The sequence below is a fragment of the Pocillopora verrucosa genome, chromosome 12, assembly GCF_036669915.1.
Source record: "Pocillopora verrucosa isolate sample1 chromosome 12, ASM3666991v2, whole genome shotgun sequence".
Taxonomy (NCBI): domain Eukaryota; kingdom Metazoa; phylum Cnidaria; class Anthozoa; order Scleractinia; family Pocilloporidae; genus Pocillopora; species Pocillopora verrucosa.
The window spans coordinates 20,208,142-20,225,637 of NC_089323.1; the positions used below are offsets into that span (position 1 = coordinate 20,208,142).

A 17,496-nucleotide genomic window follows, 5' to 3' on the forward strand; every position below is an offset into this window, starting at 1 on the left:
AGGGGCTGTTTGGGGTGGGGGGGGTAGGGTGTATTTTAAGAAGCATCACGACATTTGGACATTTGAACACGAGTGTTCAAACTTCTCATATGTTAGACGATCCTTGTCCATGATTTTAGTTACTTTCCCTGATCATCAAACTATTCGTACATAATACGTTTCTTTTGCTACATTTTATTATTGTCATGATTAATTTTCACAACGTCGAGATTTTCATATTTAAGCATGCTTCACCCAAGGTTAATTTAAGATTTTTGATTTGAAGGCTTATTAAAGCAACATGAAGATTCCTGACGAGGTACAGTTAGACAAATAACAGCAAACTTATTCATTAAAATAACGTTTAGCCACAATACTGATCAATGCGTCCCCCGTAGGATCAGCTAATTTGGCAGCAATTTCACCGGGGCCGTATTTTACATTGGTTTGTAGTCGCAGGCTTTTTTTCTGCCCTAATATGATTTCCTGCACAACTTGCGCAATTTCTTCACTGCTCTGCATAGTTTCACCGAGTATTTTGCCAAAATATTCATTAACCGCTTCCATCAAACTTTTCGTCTTGGCGTCCAAGGTTGTCAAGTCCACGCTCTCTTGACTCCAGTCGCTCGCTTTCGACCTTACAGGAGTTTCAACGGGGCCTGGTTGCAACAGACAGCATCTATAAACAATCGAAATGATAGGAATTTAAGATATGAAATCATGAAATCAAAACATGGGTTGGTGTTAAGATTAAACTTATAGGTTAAATTAAAGAAAATTGTAATCTAGATCTTTGCTCTCCAGATTCAAACCTGGAGATCAGCATAAATTTCATAATAAAAACTGAATATAAATATGTACTCATTGACTAGGTAGGAAAGCCAGATGGAAGATATTTTGCTCGAGGTCATGACGCACGGAACCCTGCAATTTCCATGGAAGGGACACAAAGAGTGGACTTGGTAAACAGCCGCTCTTCTCAGTGAGGAGAAGCCGGCGTTGTTTCCAAAGACTGTCTTGAAAGAGAGGCGAGAGAAGCTAACCCCGCTTGTGAGGGCAGAAAGCGTCTTACCTTATGTTAAACTGACGGAGTAGTGGAGCCATACTCTCTGTCAGACCTTCTACAGCAAACTTTGACGAGCTGTAAATTTCCACGAAAGGAACTCCAACAACACCGTGATGGCTGCTGTTATTAATGATTAGCCCACTCTCCCTCGCTTTCATGCTCGGTAGCACGGCCTGGATTAATCTCAGTGCCCCGAAGACGTTGACTTCAAATAGCTCCTTGGTGACTTTGATGGGGACACATTCCAGCGCTGACATAACAAGAGTACCAGCGTTGTTAACTGTAAATTTAAAAAGAAAAAAATTAGCAAATGGATTGAAGTGGGGTTCTCAATTAATTCATAGTTTCACTGGTGGCGGAACTTTGCAATTACATGCTTTTATTTCAATCGCGTCCAAAAATATCTTCCCCAAGCCCATTGGCCTCGCAAATTTGCGAGTATCGGTTAAAAAAAAGTTATTTTCATTTCTGTTCTATAGTGACTGATATTCCAATTCAGGAGAGTATCTTTTTTCCAAAGACGCGCAAAAAAAATTCTCCCCTTATGATTCATATTTCAAGAAAATCAGAGCAGTAGAACTTACACAATACATCAATTCTTCCCTCTGTGTCCAACACTTCCTTCACAGCTTTCTGCACTGACTCGTCGCTGCATACATCCATCTGTTTAATGACCAGTGTGTCTCCAAGATATTCCTTTCCTTCTTCCTCCAATTGTCCTTTCTTCGCCAGATTTCTCATGGTGGCATAAACCTTGAAGCGTTTCTCGGCATCTTTGGCGAGAAACACTGCTGTAGCGAGTCCAATGCCACTAGAACAGCCAGAAATCAACACGATTTGGGGAGAAGCCATGATTTATTTTTAGCAGCACTCTGTTGTCAGTTTTGCTTTTCAACTGCAGATGATAGCTGTACTTGCAGGGCCCACCTTTAAATGAGTTTGTTAAGCTGCGTCATTATGGCATATTTAGTGAGTCATTTCCGTAAAAACAATGAACAGGCACGCGATTACGTAAATCAAGTACTCATGCGACCAGTAAGCAATAAAACCACATGGCTGTAAAGTGAAATTGTTCGTTGCCTCTTTACTTCGCTTACGCAGTTAAAGAACAACAATTTTGTTTATTATCGGCCCTACAATTTAACTGCAATTTGTTGGAGAATGCAAAATATATATAGTTAGATCCGTTAGGCGCACTTATTACATGAACCATAACGGATCAGCGATTATTTTTATTCACTTTGGATCACGGAATACTTGTCACTTGCTCAATCCGTAAAAACAATGAACAGGCACGCGATTACGTAAATCAAGTACTCATGCGACCAGTAAGCAATAAAACCACATGGCTGTAAAGTGAAATTGTTCGTTGCCTCTTTACTTCGCTTACGCAGTTAAAGAACAACAATTTTGTTTATTATCGGCCCTACAATTTAACTGCAATTTGTTGGAGAATGCAAAATATATATAGTTAGATCCGTTAGGCGCACTTATTACATGAACCATAACGGATCAGCGATTATTTTTATTCACTTTGGATCACGGAATACTTGTCACTTGCTCAAAAGGGGCCGGTAAATTACACTGTAATTTAGAGAACATCTATTGAACGTTTAAAATGGGTAATACCTAATTTGTAGTAAGCAAGATACCCGCTGTCTCATGAGAAGTTATTTTTACCACAGCTTTTATGTAAATTAAGGAGCTATGTCATTCTTCGGGCTACACACATCAGAATGATTCTGCATATTTTGATGCTTTCTTTTTGACTGATCATGATGGCTTCGCTTTTTCAGTCACTCCTCGTGATGGTTGATATCAAAAAGTGTTTTATCAGCTTAACGGTGTCCATCATGACGTCAATTGTGTCTTTGCCACTTATACAATGAAATAGATGAAAATATATTGGAAGAATACGTCAAATCATGTTGTAGAAGCTGAGAAAGTATATTAAAAATTAGCATGACAGGTAAATATAACTGATTCTTAAAGAATCAATAAAATTATTTTTGAAAGTGAAAGACCGACAAGTCTTATCGGCAATAAAGGATTAGGAGTAAACGATTAATGAACCCTTACACTCCTAGAAGTGATTACCATGCAACTTCTCCTTGTAATTCCAATAAGTTATCTTGTTAACAGGTTATGAGAGCAAACGCGTTTATCAGCCAGAGGGAGTTATTTAGGAATAAGACCAAAATCTCCTCTCTAATTTACAAGGAAAATTATGACACTAAGTAGGGAGAATTATTAATTAACTCTTGGGAGTTAAAAGGTCAACAGCAAATATATTTTTCTGCTGTTATCATATGGTACCCTCTGAAGTCACGTAAATGACAATAATTCATACACCAATGACAAGACATTTTCTCTTTTATTATATCTAGGGTCAAACTTTATGAAAGAGTAACATTGATTTATCTTGAGTCATACATATATTAACTGCTGATTTTCATACGCCAGCTACTATAAAGAGCTCTATTATTAAGAACCATTTCTGTTTAAAACAGATATTTCATTTTCCCAAATAGTGCTTTGATATAATATCAACTGATGTATTTCCTGTGCGATCAGCTAATTTGGCAGGGATTTCACCAGGTCCAAATTTGTCGTTGGTTTGATGTCGCAAATTTGTCTTTTCTCCTAAGATTATTTCAAGCACAATTTGCGCAACTTCTTCACAACTCTGCATAGCGGCGTTGAAGGTACTTTGTACGTTGGAGAATACAGTTGCCATTATATCCTTTGTCTTTGGATCTAAGGTCGTCAAGTCCGCCCCAGCTTCGCACCATTCGTTTGCTTTGGGTACAATACTAGTCTGCACGGGGCCTGGCTCCAACAGGCAGCATCTAACAGAAAACATAAACAAATTGAAAAAAAAACTACACTAAGCTGAAAGTGACATATGCGCAATAAAGAAACTGCAATGTATGTAGTGAGAGTTATTTTTTAAATGAGACCATGACGTTTTCCTCTCTTTATAAGACAACCTTAGCTTACCAACAACTATATGAATGGGGATGAAACGCTCTTCAAAAACAATTTTAAGGGGACTTTTGCGGCAGTCTGTATCACCGAAAAATGAAGGATGTACTAATTACACCGTACCAATTTCGGCGAACATTGTTGCACGATTAAAAAGGAAAATATAGTAAAAAAAATTTCTGTCAGCGCACACCTCACTCCTGCGGTACTAGTGACGCTACAAGATGCGCGACGCGCCAACATTACGCTGTTTTAACTGACTATTTATAACCAGCTTGTTGTCTAAATTACACCATACCTGATGTTGAACTGTCGCAGAATGGGAGCTATGCTTTCCGTCAGACCCTCAATTGCAAACTTGGATGAGCAGTAAATTTCCACAAAAGGAACTCCTACGATGCCAAAATGACTGCTGTTGTTGATGATCAGCCCACTCTGCCTCGCTTTCATGCTTTGTAGCACGGCCTTGATTAACCTTAATGCTCCAAAGTAATTCACTTCAAACAGTTCCTTAGCCATTTGAATAGGAACACATTCAAGCGCAGTCATTAAGCCGATTCCTGCATTGTTAACTGCAAAGATAAGATAGTATAATAAATTTAGTCCATTGTACAAATTTATTTTGGAGTCAAAAAACTCGCCGCACATTCTCAACCAATAAAAACCAATCACGGCCTTTTTTACTCACACGCGATTTAGGATTAGCAAGAGATTATTAACAGTTTATAATCTCTTGGGACCAGCCATAATTGATCACGGGGGGGGGGGGGTCTGAGTATTTTTTTGGGGATCAAATGGTTTTCAGAGGGGGAACAGAAGGGGTTGGTCGTGTCAGAACCAAACTCTCCCGACCCCCCACCCCCACCTTGAGGCGATAAATAACGACCAAGAGATGATAAACATTTAATAACGACCAGTCCCCAAAAAGCTGTTTTACTTGTGGACACTTTGGGTGGTATTTTCCTTTATTTTGATTGGTTATTATGATGACCTTGAAATTTCGTTTAAGACGCTAAATCGAAATACAACTTGAAGGCTTTTTTGGCGTTCTTTTAATTAAAAATTAAGGTCATTAGGCTCCTTTAATTAAAAAAAAACTTCACTTTTCAGTGATCAGCCTCCGGCTCTGGCGAATGATTAATGTGCTCGCTATTGCATGAAAAGTCGAGAAGCATTTGTTAAGCTTCTTCCTGTCATTTTGTCAAGGCTTCTTGTTCTGAGGACCGTTTTAAATTATCCTTGTCGTCCTTGTCTGAAGTAAATGAAGCTTCTCTCATAAGCAAGACTAAACAGAACTCGACACCTTGGGTTGCGATCATTATAACATACTATGTTTTCACTGAGATTAACGAAGAAAGGAAAAGAATTCATCCGTGATATTGCACTAAGCTCATTGGCATATATTTGTAACCAGTTCACTCGCAGATTCACGCAATGGAAATCTAAACCTTAACCGCAACCAAACTGTCCAGGATATCAACAAATCAAGAAAAAGAAGTAACTTACACAATACATCAATCCTTCCCTCTATGTCCAACACTTCCTTCACAGCTTTCTCTACTGACTCGTCACTACACACATCCATCTGTTTAATGACCAGTGTGTCTCCAAGATATTCCTGTCCTTCCTCCTCCAATTGTCCTTTTTTCGTCAGATTTCTCATGGTGGCATAAACCTTGAAGCGTTTCTCGGCATCTTTGGCGAGAAACACAGCTGTAGCGAGTCCAATGCCACTAGAGCAGCCAGAAATCAACACTATTTGGACGGCCATGTTGTTTTTGACGATTGTCAGTCTGCTAATGGGGTGTGCTAAGTAGCTTGAATAAATAAAACATGTTTAAAAAATCAGCGCTGCCAAAGACTCGGATGGAGATGAAAATAACTTAATTTATCCGTACTTGACCTTCCATGACTTTGTTTGAACTAGGTAGGGGGCAAAAATCGCAGCTCTCGGAAATTGCCTGAAATCAAGAGAAAATATATTTAAAGATGCAAAATCTATCTGAATTCAACCGTAAAAGATTAGGTGTGGCTATCAACTGTGCAAAATATAAGCTTAAAAATTATAATAAAAACGGGAACGTAGTATGCTCTGCTTCGTTTCAGGCGAAGGCCACTAAGGGAAAGTAAAATAAGAAAAAGGCAGAGCCCAGATTTTCTCGTGGGGAAAGATAAATAAGAGTTTTTGCTAAAGTTTTAAACCTTGGTAACCCATAAAGTAAATTCAAATATGAACGCCTTTTCGCTTCTGAGGAAACAATAATACTTCTTTGGTTGCCAAGGGAAATTTTCGTTTTAGAAAAAATTTTCCCGAAAGAGTAAATAACAAAACTAATAACAATTCAAATAAAAGATTCATCACTAAAGTTCTCTGACGGACTAGTAATCAGGAAGTTAAAGCTAAAGCTGTTTAATTATCGGCTCTATTTCTTCAGTACTCTCAGACGCGGTCTTCAAAAAAAAAAAAAAAAGAAGACTTGACGCTTAAGAACTTTTTCGGCTTTTCCGATAGCACTTCCGGAGCGGTGCACAGTTTTTAGTTCGTCGTGGGGAGGGGAAGGAAGAGGGAGGATGTTCCATCGAGTGGCTGAGCCTATATAAAAATTAAGGGGAAAAGATAGCAGATTGACGATGCAACGGCAAAATAATTTATAATAAGAGAAGCCGTTTTTAATTCTTTAGACTGTACTTAATTTTATTGGCTCTGTATTTTTGCTTTATGAAACAAGAGTAGCTACTTCTTTCGTGCAACCCACCTCAACACCTGAGCAATAAAAAAAGAGGCACAGGAGGTTCTGCTGAGTGTGTAACTGATGTTCTTACCATAAATTAATCACAGCAAGATGGAATCTACGTGTTGAACAGAAACAGAGTTCTGTGATATTCTAAGGAGGGGATATTTACACAATGGGGAGGAACTTGAAGGCATAATCAAGGGATTAATGGTGGTTGAAGTTCGATCCATGGGGAAAGTGATTGGGGTTTAACTTTCACACACTCAATAATTGCATTATTTCAAGTTATTTTTCATTTATTTCCTTCTTTAATCCAAGTTGGGAGAAACTGTTCTTTGAAACTTACCATGTACATAGTCAAGTTATGCAGTTAGTTTTACAATATGGTGGCATCTAACCTCGTAGAGTTTGTGGTCAAAAATATACAATTGCATTTTGAGTTATTTTATCTGGATTGACATGAAATGTGTTAATAAAGTCTTTTGATACCATTCTGTGCACACTATTGTTAATTTGCATATCAGATCACATGACACTTCAGTGAATAGTCATGTTTAAAGATTGCCTTTCCACTGTGTTGCTTAATCTACCTTTTTTTTTGTTTGTTTTTGTATGAATACTACTTGTCATCACAAAACTGTTTGGCAACCAGGTTCACAGATTTAAACCCTGTAGCATCAGCAAATCTGGCAGTAATTTCTTCACTAAACATTCCTTCATTAGGTAGATAGCGAAACTGGCCCTTGTCACTTAGAATTATATCTTGAACAACCTCTGCTATTGCCTGTGAAGTTAAAAACTTTCCTTCCAAAGCTGGACCCATTCTCTCCATCATTCTGACCCACAAGTCCTGTGTCTTTTGGTCAGCAGTTTTCAAGTCAATACCCTTGGTATTTTCAACATTGTTGTCTCCAATTGAAGTGCTTACAGGGCCAGGCTCAAGCAAAGTGCATCTATTTCAGAGGGAAAAAGAAAGACAATAAATTCTCCCCTCTAGCTGCAACACATTTCCTTTAAAATTAGCCATGAGAATTGGGTCTTATATCAAGATGATAACTTCTACCTGATAAGTTTGAATATTCTCATTACTTGTTTCCTTAATAATGTACACAATGGTAAGGAGATGTTACTTGCTAATCACTTCTGGGAATCAAAGGGTTAATTAAAGAGTACTGAGCAAATTTTAAAAAAATTGCAGCAGGCACATTCTGGCTAGTAAAGCATGTAAAATGGAGTTCTTTCAACATTTCTAAGAAACTTTTCACCTTCACCCATAGAAGTGACACAAAAAAATTTCTCCTTACAGTAAGGTAGGCTAAGCAGTGATGAGAGTAAATAAAAATATTATTTAAGGAATATTGGTTTAAAATACTAAATGATATTGGCCAACATTTAAAAGAGCCTTGGATTAAAATCAATTTCAACTCAGTCAGAGCCAATGACAAGACCTTAACCTTCTCCACCGTAAAATTAGTATGCATATTCTCCATGCTGTTCTCCATATATTCACTAAGGTGCTGACAAGGAGAATTTGTCTAATAATCAACAGATTCCTTAGGCAGCGATCATTTCAATAACATTGTAGACTTAATGTTTGATTCAGAGGTGATATTGTAAGGAGAAATTAGATGCCAGTCACCCTTATTGGTCAGTGGGTTTAAAGAGGCCTTTGGAAGTACTAAAGTGGTTAATAATACACATGAAAAAATCATACGCATCTGATAGGCTGTAAATAAGTGTATTTTTTATGTAAGACTGTTTTAAAGTTGTAAAACAAACGCAAATTACAAATAGCGCACACTATCAAAATTTGCCAGTCTTGACGTTCTGTGATATTTTTTTCATGCAAATTGTTAAATAAGAACATGATTTCTCATGCAGTTTGGTTTAAATAGGCACTTGTAAGTTTTTCAAAGACTACAAATTTCACTCGCCCTACAGACTTGTGAAATTTTGTCGTCTTTGCAGAATTTACTTGCACTTATTAACACCAAATTGCTCTTAAAATCTTTGCCAACAGGGCCCTTGATGCAAAAAAGGAGACAAAAATTAAAAGAAATAATCAAAAGATTCATAACTGATTACCTTATGTTAAAGTGCTTAAGTGTTGGAACCAGAGATTCTGTCAGCCCTTCAACAGCAAACTTCGACGCACAGTATACCTCAAAGAATGGGGTACCAATAACTCCAAAAACACTGCTGTTGTTGATTATGTGTCCACTTTCTCTTGCTTTCATGCTTGGGAGAACTGCATTTATCAACCGCAGGGTCCCAAAAAAGTTGATATCAAATGTTTCTTTAGCCAATTCCATGGGGACACAGTCAAGGATTGTTAGAAGTGACACCCCAGCATTGTTAACTGCAAATATTGCAAAATAACACAGGCACAAATCAAGAAAGAAACTTGGAAATGAAGAGAATCTTTCCATAGCACAAACTTTTGAAGGAAGCATTCTTCACCGGAGCTACTCAAAGGAGTGCATTTTACTTCTGATTGGCTGAAAACGAGTTCATTTTTCATAACATAAGATACATGAAAAAATTACTCAGTTCTGATTGGTTATGATAGATGCAGTTTTCAGGTAATTAAATGCAGAAGAGGGTTAATTCAGTGCAAAGAAGTAACAAACCAGACTGAACTATTCTTTGAACTGTTTAGCCAGACTTTGAACTTTATTGCGCCTTAAAGATGTGAAAATATCATTGTATATTATTGTTTTGATCGTACGCGGTTGTTTTAACCGAACGCACAATGTCACTTGCATGGTTTGAATAAATTTTTTTTGCACTTGATGCACGCGCTTTGCTTCAGCATAATTATGATAAGCTATCTCGTATTTTTCATGTATAATATTAGTATAGTTAATCACATGATTTCGAATGTAAATGTTTCAATGTAAATTTTTGCAAAGACAACAAATTGCACACGCCCTACGGGCTCGTGCAATTTTGTTAGTCTTTGAAAAAATTTACTCCTGCTTATTTATTCCAAATTGGACTCGAAATGAAGTGATTAACTATGCTAACACGAATGCAAATGTGAAATAGCACAGGCCCGCTGCCAAAATTTGGTCTTTCGTGACTTTTTAGGATTATTTTTTCATGTAAATTATTAATAAGTAATGGTGTCAATAGGCACTTTTACATCATGCAATTTTGTTGCCTTTGAAAAATTTACCCTTGCTTATTGACGCTTAACTCGAAATAATCTTGTTACCTACACCAATGTTTTCACTGAGATAAACGAAGTAAAGAAAAGAGCTCACCCGTGATGGAGTATTAAGCTGATAAGCAAATAATTCTTACTTCTCGGGTGAGCGGGGTTCCACCGTAGTTGCGTAACACTGCGATTCACGCAGTATACGCTTAAAATTACTACTTAACTCCAACAAAACAATACAGAATGTTAAAAAAATTAACAAAAGGTAACTTACAAAGAACATCAATTCGCCCCTCTGTGTCCAACACCTCCTTCACAGCTTTCTGCACTGACTCATCACTACACACGTCCATCTGTTTAACAACCAATGTGTCTCCAAGATATTCCTTTCCTTCTTCCTCCAGTTGTCCTTTCTTCGCCAGATTTCTCATGGTGGCGTAGACCTTAAAGCGTTTTTCGGCATCTTTGGCGAGAAACACAGCTGTTGCGAGTCCAATGCCACTGGAACAGCCTGAAATCAACACGATTTGGCGAGAAGACATGATTTCTTTCCCTCAACGTCGCTTCTTTCGGCCGTAACTAATGCGTGACTAAGCAGCGTGAGTAGTCATGCGTGACTCATCCCCAAACTCCCCGATAGAGTTCATTCGGGATGGGAGAGGTACAAGTCTATGTAGAATAGGCCAAAAAAAGGGGAAAATGAAATGCCCTGTGAAATGTCGACCTGGGTCACTATACTTATACAGGACAGGAAAGGTTTTCTGTTACAGTTAATGCTTTCTATTTATACAAGTTGCTTTCACTTGAATTGACGAGTGTAGCTAAACTAGAAAAGAAAAGCCTCAGATGTAGCAGCCTGAAGAACAGACGCCTTCTACGAGCAAATTTTGGTTCCTTCACGAAGGAGACGTCAAAAATTATTTTGTAAGTTGTAAACCATGGGCTACCTTCAAAAGACAGCTCACCAGCCGTTTAGGAAGTAGCTCCCAGATCATTCTCCATAACGAGAGAAGGACTACACCGTAAGCGTACAAAAAAATTATATAATTGTTCTTTCCGAGTACAAGTTGCAAGGGATACACGGGTAATAAAATGACCTTGAGTTACTTTCATAACTGTGCTTCTACTACGTTGCACTGGCTTGTACTCGACAAACCGAGCGGTACCGGGAGAAATAGTAATGATGACTGAGACAGAATGAGGATAAGACATTTGATTCAGTCAGTATGATACACATCGGTTCATATGTGTACACACACACACACACACACATATATATATATGTGTATATTTAACATCTTTTTGTTGTTTTCCCAAGTAGGTCCCAGAACTGCAATGAAACGGTCTAAAAAACCCAGCAACATTTCTATTTACTAATCGACGAAAAAAACCTCTTTCGCGCGACGAAATAGATCCTTTGCCAGAAAACATTCAGAGCTTCACATAAAGGATGTAAAGATCGTTGCAGTGTTTGGCTTACTATATTAGTTGCGCAAGGAATGCTAAGTGAGATTGGGAAAAAAACCATTAGACTGGTGAACAGATCTCCCTATTAGTCACAAACATGCTGCAACGAAAACTCGAGTAGTAAGCCGATAAAAAGCTACTGATTAAATTCACAGTGTATTTGTACGCTAAATTTTATATATTGTTCAAATTTTACAAACATGAGTTATTCAGTGTCGAGAAAGTCTCTCTTCACCATTTCAACTAAAGTATTTCCTGTAGGATCGGCAAGCTTCACTTTGATTTCCTCGGGTCTGTATTTTGCATTTGTTTGGTATCGAAACTGTGGTTTCTCACAGAGGATAATATTCTTCACGTATTCTGCCACCTGGTGAGAAGTTTGCATCGTGCTTCCGAACATAGAGAACATTCTCCCCGCAAAGGTTCCCAGAAGTTCTTGACTCTTTTGGTCGGCGTCCGATAAACTGAATTTGTTAACGAAGGCGGTGCCATTTTCAGGACCGAGGGTCTGCGTAGGGCCTGGTTCGAGTATGGTACACCTGCAAGGAGAGGTTACCAATATAAACATGGCTTTTTTTTTGGTATGAATTAGAAGCTCTAGAAATAAGGCCAAAATTGAAAAAAGGCAAAAAGGATTAAAAAGTGATTTTAAAAAATCCTGAAATGGCTTAAGAACATAAAAATATCTCAGAAATTACCACCTGAGACCTTATACCTTAAAGAGTGAAATACATCAGCATCACACCCACATTGCAATTCTGCTATTGTATGGAAATTTTTCCCGACGGAATTTAAACGACCACCATCCTCAGTTACCTCTTTTGGAGAGTAACTCACTAAGTTTGCAGTTATCTTTTAACATAAATATACCTTCGCGGCTACTGAACTTTTGCTCTATACTCTATTTAAGATACATCCTCACTTGACTCCAAGCGGAAATTAGATTTTCATTTGTCATACATAATCTAGTTAACGATGATAAAGTGGGCTGATTATGCAATAATGAACTGAGTAGCTCTTATGATCTATGATCTATCAGAGGACAGACATATAGACGTCATCACCACCATTATTTCCTTCTTTGTTATATAAAACCAAGAGATTCTCTTGATAAAAGCAATATTCCATATTGCTGTGGGTCTGCACAGTGATAGATCACAGAACACGTCAAAATATGGTCAGAACATCAGTGACACAGTCAGCTGCAACATGTGTGCCACTTTTTTGTTCTTGTTTGTGATCTATTACTGTACAGAACCAAGGCAACATGGAATCCATTTATCAAAAGTTTGCATTGTCTTTAAGCGTGAATTTACCTTTGCGGTTACAGAGCTTGTGCTCTACACTCTGTAAGAGATATTCTCCCTTGATTCGCGAAAATTCGATTTCCGTTTCTTGTACATAATCTAATTAAGCATTATACGATAAGCTGCACTATATGAGAATTTTAATTAGTTCCATCCGTTGATTTATCAGAGGACAGACGTATAGATGACGTCACTATGAATGACTTTAGATAGATTCCATGTGACCATGCGTCTGTTTATCAATGGATCATCGATAAGGTCAGCGGATCAGTATCACACTTGGCTGCGCCTTGTGAGCCACTTGTAATTCTTACCAAATTTTTACGTCATCTGTGATCTATCATTGAACGAATGCACGGCAAAGAAGAGTCTATTTATTGAATAGATTCCAAAAATAAGAATCATCAAAACATGTGTATCATTCGGCTTATTATAGAAGAGCTATCGGAGATTTGACTGAAGACTATCACACTACCTGACGTTGAAATGAAGTAAGACTGGAGCTAAAGCTTCCGTGAGTCCCTCCATAGCGAACTTTGTTGCACAGTAACTCTCGTTAAAAGGCACCCCGACGATACCAAGATGGCTACTGTTGTTGATGATATGTCCGCTTCGTCTTGCTTTCATTCCTGGTAGCACGGCTTGGATCAAACGCACAGAGCCGAAGAAATTCACTTCAAACAGCTCCTTGACCAGGGCGAGTGGTGTGCATTCCAGTGCAGTAAACAGACCTCCAATACCAGCGTTGTTAACTTATGAATAGATAATACCAGTTAGTTCTTAGCTAAATAAAATATTTCACTTATTTTGGGGTCAAAAATCTTTACAGCGAGCAGTGTCTAAATAGCTTTGATTCCCTTTTTACCGTCATTTTAAACCACTTTTACCAGCGCTCATAGCATCCTTGGGTCGATTTCAACGCAAGCAGACTTCTCAGTTTAAAAGCGGACCAGAGAGGGGAAGACGCGCAAGAAATGGGAGACTTGTACTGCCTTGTGTCTCAGGGAACCCTCTTGCAATGGGACGTTTTGCCCATTTTTTAAAAGGATTAAAAATATTGCATTCTGGCAATTATTTCCTACACACTGAAATACTACGTTGGCTTTAAGTAAGGGTTAAGTGCACAATAGCCTCGTTTATGATCCTCGTTTGTTTTACTGAAATAACTACGCACTTAAATTGTCTAAATTCTCACAAAGAAGTATTCATGGTGAAGCTATAAAACCGAGCAAACGCCTCGAGCAATAGATCAAACTTGGTCTTAAAGACAAGGCATTCATCGTTTTCTTTTATACGATCAGCTCAGGTTTGATTAGGAAGTTTTAAAACCCCGCGTGAATCATCCATCATTTTGATACGTCTAAAAAAAATGACCAAACACTTGTTCTCGACCTTGAGTCTTATATGTATTTGCTGATGAAGTACTCAAGAGAGACCCTTCGACCCCGCTTCATATAACTCACTTTGTGGTGGATGATTTTCGTATTTAAAATTCCTTCTGCCTTTTTGCTTTGATTGCACAAACAGCAGGCGTTAATGCTTGTCTCCGGCCCTGCTAATGTTATCGTTTAACACACAATAAAGTATCGAAAAATAGAGAGCCTTGAAATCGATCTCTGTCGTAACCTTTCAATTGGCATTTTATGATTCATGAACAAAACCGCATTGCCTGAAGCGCTAGCTATTAAGATTTCCGAACAACTTTTGGTTTAACCACGAAATTTGTAAGCAGGTTTTTCATGGATAATTATTCATTAAGAGATCCTTTCTTCGCGATGTCTTCTATAAATAAACGATTAGCCACAAGCTGATACTGGCATTGTCACCTCAGCAAACAAAAGATTTGCAAAAGCGTACGTCTCGTGTACAATTTAAAGGTATTGCTTTTATCCATTAAGTGTACTGTTTAAGGAAAACGCAACTTGAACTTTATATCCAGCTTTCTCGAGAAGGTGGTATTGTAAAAAAAATGATTAATGATTATGAGGAAAAAAACATAAAATCTTATTACAGGACCACCGGTACTTACATAGTACATCAATTCTCCCTTCTGTGTCTAACACTTCATCCACAGCTTTCTGCACCGATTCGTCACTGCTCACGTCCATCTCTTTGATAACCAGTGTGTCTCCAAGAGATTCCTTTCCTTCTTCCACCAATTGTCCTTTCTTCGACAGATTCCTCATGGTGGCGTAGACCTTAAAGCGTTTCTCAGAATCTTTGGCGAGAAATACAGCTGTAGCGAGTCCAATGCCGCTGGAACAGCCAGAAATCAAAACGATTTGGCGAACCATATTGCTTCAAATTTGTCCAGCTTCCTGACCTGCGGCACAGCAGCGTTGTTTTGAAAGCTTTGAAAGGTAATAAGGAGTGTTGTCTTCTCCACCTGTCACATCTGATTAAATCGGAGTCCGCAGATGAACTGTTGATGGATTGCCTTCTCGATAGATATTGTTATATTTTTTAGTTATGCTAATTTGTGGAAGAATAAACAATGGAAACCATCCAGCCAATCTTTATGTGATTACAGCGCGGTTACCAATAAATAACGTGGAATCGTGATCAACTCGACTCGATTTAACTCCTTTATCTTCTCTACCTTAAAGAAATTGAAAAATAAAATCAGATTAGCTCACTTGCCCAGATATTAAAATATCATGGTATCATTAGATTAAGCAGCAATTAGTAGAAGAGAAACTTGGAAGTGATAAATCCTTTGGGATTCAATAGCGTGCAAGAGGTCGAAGATGTGTATATAATTGCAGTCGTTGACCTCGGGACTCGTCAAAGTTGCCATTAACTGAGTTCACTCCCTGAAATCCGATTGATATGCAAATTTGATAATCTACATTTCACTCATCGAAGGAATCAATGTTTATCGTGATTTAAATGGCATTAATCAAACATTTCGCTATGACTTACAATACTCATGGGTTAGTCCACGTTTGAGAGTAATATTGCTGCAGTGTTGTGCCGCTGAAGTCGGGAAATGAGATTCCTAGAGTTTTTGTGTAACAGCAAATACATTTCATCAGCTTTGAAATTAACTTTGTGAGCATAAAAAAAAGAAAAGAAAAAAATACGCACGCACAAACAAACGCGCATCACTTTAGATCGCACATGAACATCTTTCTTGAATTTTTTTTTTTCCATTCTCAGAGTTTAAGGAAGTTAAGGTTTCAAATGAAACCTGGTGAAGCACCTTTCGGAGGTTCTTAAAAAAATTGGCATGGGGCAGAGTTGAAAAAGCCCAAGGCAATTATGTCGGTGACAAATCTAATCATAAAAAATAACAGCTAATGATCTTAACGACAAAGATATATTTTAAACTATGTTGCGGTTTTCTACGACATTCTTATTTCCACGGTGGAGAGGAACACATACTGAGCGAGCTCAACCCGTGATTCTTCAGGTAATTTAGTGTTAACAATTGGGTTGAAAACGTAAATTAGCCACCGTAAAGGGTAAAAAAGCTGACGTTTCGAGCGTTAGCCCTTCGTCAATCGCTCTGACGAAGGGTTAACGCTCGAAACGTCAGCTTTTTTACCCTTTACGGTGGCTAATTTACGTTTTCAACCCAGTTGTTAACACTAAATTACCTGCTATACTCTCCCACCGACGCAGCACCACAGTTTCTTTAGAAACTTACCCCTTTATTCATCCGTGATTCTTCAGACTGATCAGAATTTGTCACATCTGCTCGAAATTTCATCATATCTTGCTAACAAAAAATAATCTGGTTGTCACAGAAATCCCCTGTTTCGTGCATGACTTTAATATGCTTGTATCATTACCGTGGGAAAATCAAAATTTAATTGTCACATTTTATAAAATCCGATTTATGGACCTCGGACTTTTCAAGTCATAAAAAGAAAATCATGCCAAAGGACGGGATTGAAAATTAGCGATCTTTACTTGTCACAAGAGTTTCAATAACTTTTTTCCTTAACCCTTTAACTCCTATGAGTGACCAAGACATAATTTCTCCTAATAATATTAATACAATATCAAGCAGACAAGTAATGAGAATAAAGAAAAATATCAATTAGGGGATTATTAATTGATCCAAAACCAAGTTCTCCGAACTAACATTAGAAAAAACTGTATGGCAGGCAGGAAGGAGAATTGCTGATGAGATCTTGGGAGTTAAAGGGTTAATGACATAAGCAGCCGGCGGTGTAACAGGCGGCTGTGCCCGGAAAAGGGCGTAGGCGAAACCTTAACACAAGAGCCTAACTTTCTCGCCGGCCAAACATTAAACAGACGGCGGTAAAAGGTTTTACAGGTGCCGCGGCGGTATTTCATTGCCCGGCGGCTTTTTTTGAAATCTCCGTCATCTGATACAGCTTTAATAAAGAGGGAAAATGAAGTATCTAAGGGACCGCTCATTTTCATCGCCGGAGCGGGGGGAAGGATGGGTCGGGGGATCACGATGAAATTTAACTTATCCCCCTATCAGGCTCTGTAATAAGTGACATTCTTACGAACCCCCCCCCCTCCCCCACTTCCCCCTACACTGGAAGCTAATTGGCAGTTAATTTTCTATAGTCCCCCACAGTTTATACCCTGGTTGCGGCGACTGATCCCCTCTTCTTTCCCCCTGAAAACCATGTGATCCTCTCCAAAATCCTCCACCTCCTCACCACCCCTTAGGTGGTACGCGGTAAATAATGACTGGTCCCTGGGTTTCCGCCGTTTTCTCGGATTCGTTCTTCGACCCTCTCGGTTTTGGGGAGAAGCGCGGGGCTGGTAATCGAGCATACACACATGTGGCACATGGGGGGGGGGGGGGGGCCC

At 38.5% G+C, this 17,496-nt stretch overlaps 4 protein-coding genes across 6 annotated transcripts; all 4 read right to left on the reverse strand.

The window, feature by feature from the left end:
* Nucleotides 1–172: 172 nt before the first annotated feature.
* Nucleotides 173–1,935, reverse strand: LOC131783427 (retinol dehydrogenase 8-like). The gene is made up of 3 exons (XM_059100181.2): nt 1,630–1,935; nt 1,052–1,325; nt 173–658 (listed from the first exon to the last, which is right to left on the reverse strand). Exons 1-3 carry the CDS (start codon nt 1,895–1,897, stop codon nt 325–327), a joined length of 876 nt encoding a protein of 291 aa, XP_058956164.1. The 5' UTR covers nt 1,898–1,935; the 3' UTR covers nt 173–324.
* Nucleotides 1,936–3,418: 1,483 nt separating this feature from the next.
* On the reverse strand, nt 3,419–6,919 carry LOC131783364 (retinol dehydrogenase 8-like). 2 transcript variants are annotated; one of them, XM_059100096.2, is made up of 5 exons: nt 6,787–6,919; nt 5,929–5,991; nt 5,537–5,847; nt 4,329–4,602; nt 3,419–3,894 (listed from the first exon to the last, which is right to left on the reverse strand). In XM_059100096.2, exons 3-5 carry the CDS (start codon nt 5,799–5,801, stop codon nt 3,561–3,563), a joined length of 873 nt encoding a protein of 290 aa, XP_058956079.2. In that variant the 5' UTR covers nt 5,802–5,847; nt 5,929–5,991; nt 6,787–6,919; the 3' UTR covers nt 3,419–3,560. The 2 variants fall into 2 exon arrangements, with proteins under 2 accessions (XP_058956079.2, XP_058956078.2); XM_059100095.2 differs by having other exon boundaries at nt 5,537–5,991.
* A 121-nt stretch (nt 6,920–7,040) lies between these two features.
* LOC131783363 (retinol dehydrogenase 8-like) lies at nt 7,041–10,515 on the reverse strand. Its single transcript, XM_059100094.2, has 3 exons — nt 10,200–10,515; nt 8,851–9,124; nt 7,041–7,718 (listed from the first exon to the last, which is right to left on the reverse strand). The coding sequence occupies exons 1-3, from the start codon at nt 10,465–10,467 to the stop codon at nt 7,385–7,387; spliced, it is 876 nt and encodes a 291-aa protein (XP_058956077.2). The 5' UTR covers nt 10,468–10,515; the 3' UTR covers nt 7,041–7,384.
* A 442-nt stretch (nt 10,516–10,957) lies between these two features.
* LOC131783381 (retinol dehydrogenase 8) lies at nt 10,958–16,365 on the reverse strand. 2 transcript variants are annotated; one of them, XM_066159821.1, is made up of 4 exons: nt 16,349–16,365; nt 14,729–15,298; nt 13,175–13,451; nt 10,958–11,931 (listed from the first exon to the last, which is right to left on the reverse strand). In XM_066159821.1, the coding sequence occupies exons 2-4, from the start codon at nt 14,991–14,993 to the stop codon at nt 11,598–11,600; spliced, it is 876 nt and encodes a 291-aa protein (XP_066015918.1). In that variant the 5' UTR covers nt 14,994–15,298; nt 16,349–16,365; the 3' UTR covers nt 10,958–11,597. The 2 variants fall into 2 exon arrangements, with proteins under 2 accessions (XP_066015918.1, XP_058956102.2); XM_059100119.2 differs by lacking the exon at nt 16,349–16,365 and adding an exon at nt 15,622–15,697.
* Nucleotides 16,366–17,496: the final 1,131 nt, after the last annotated feature.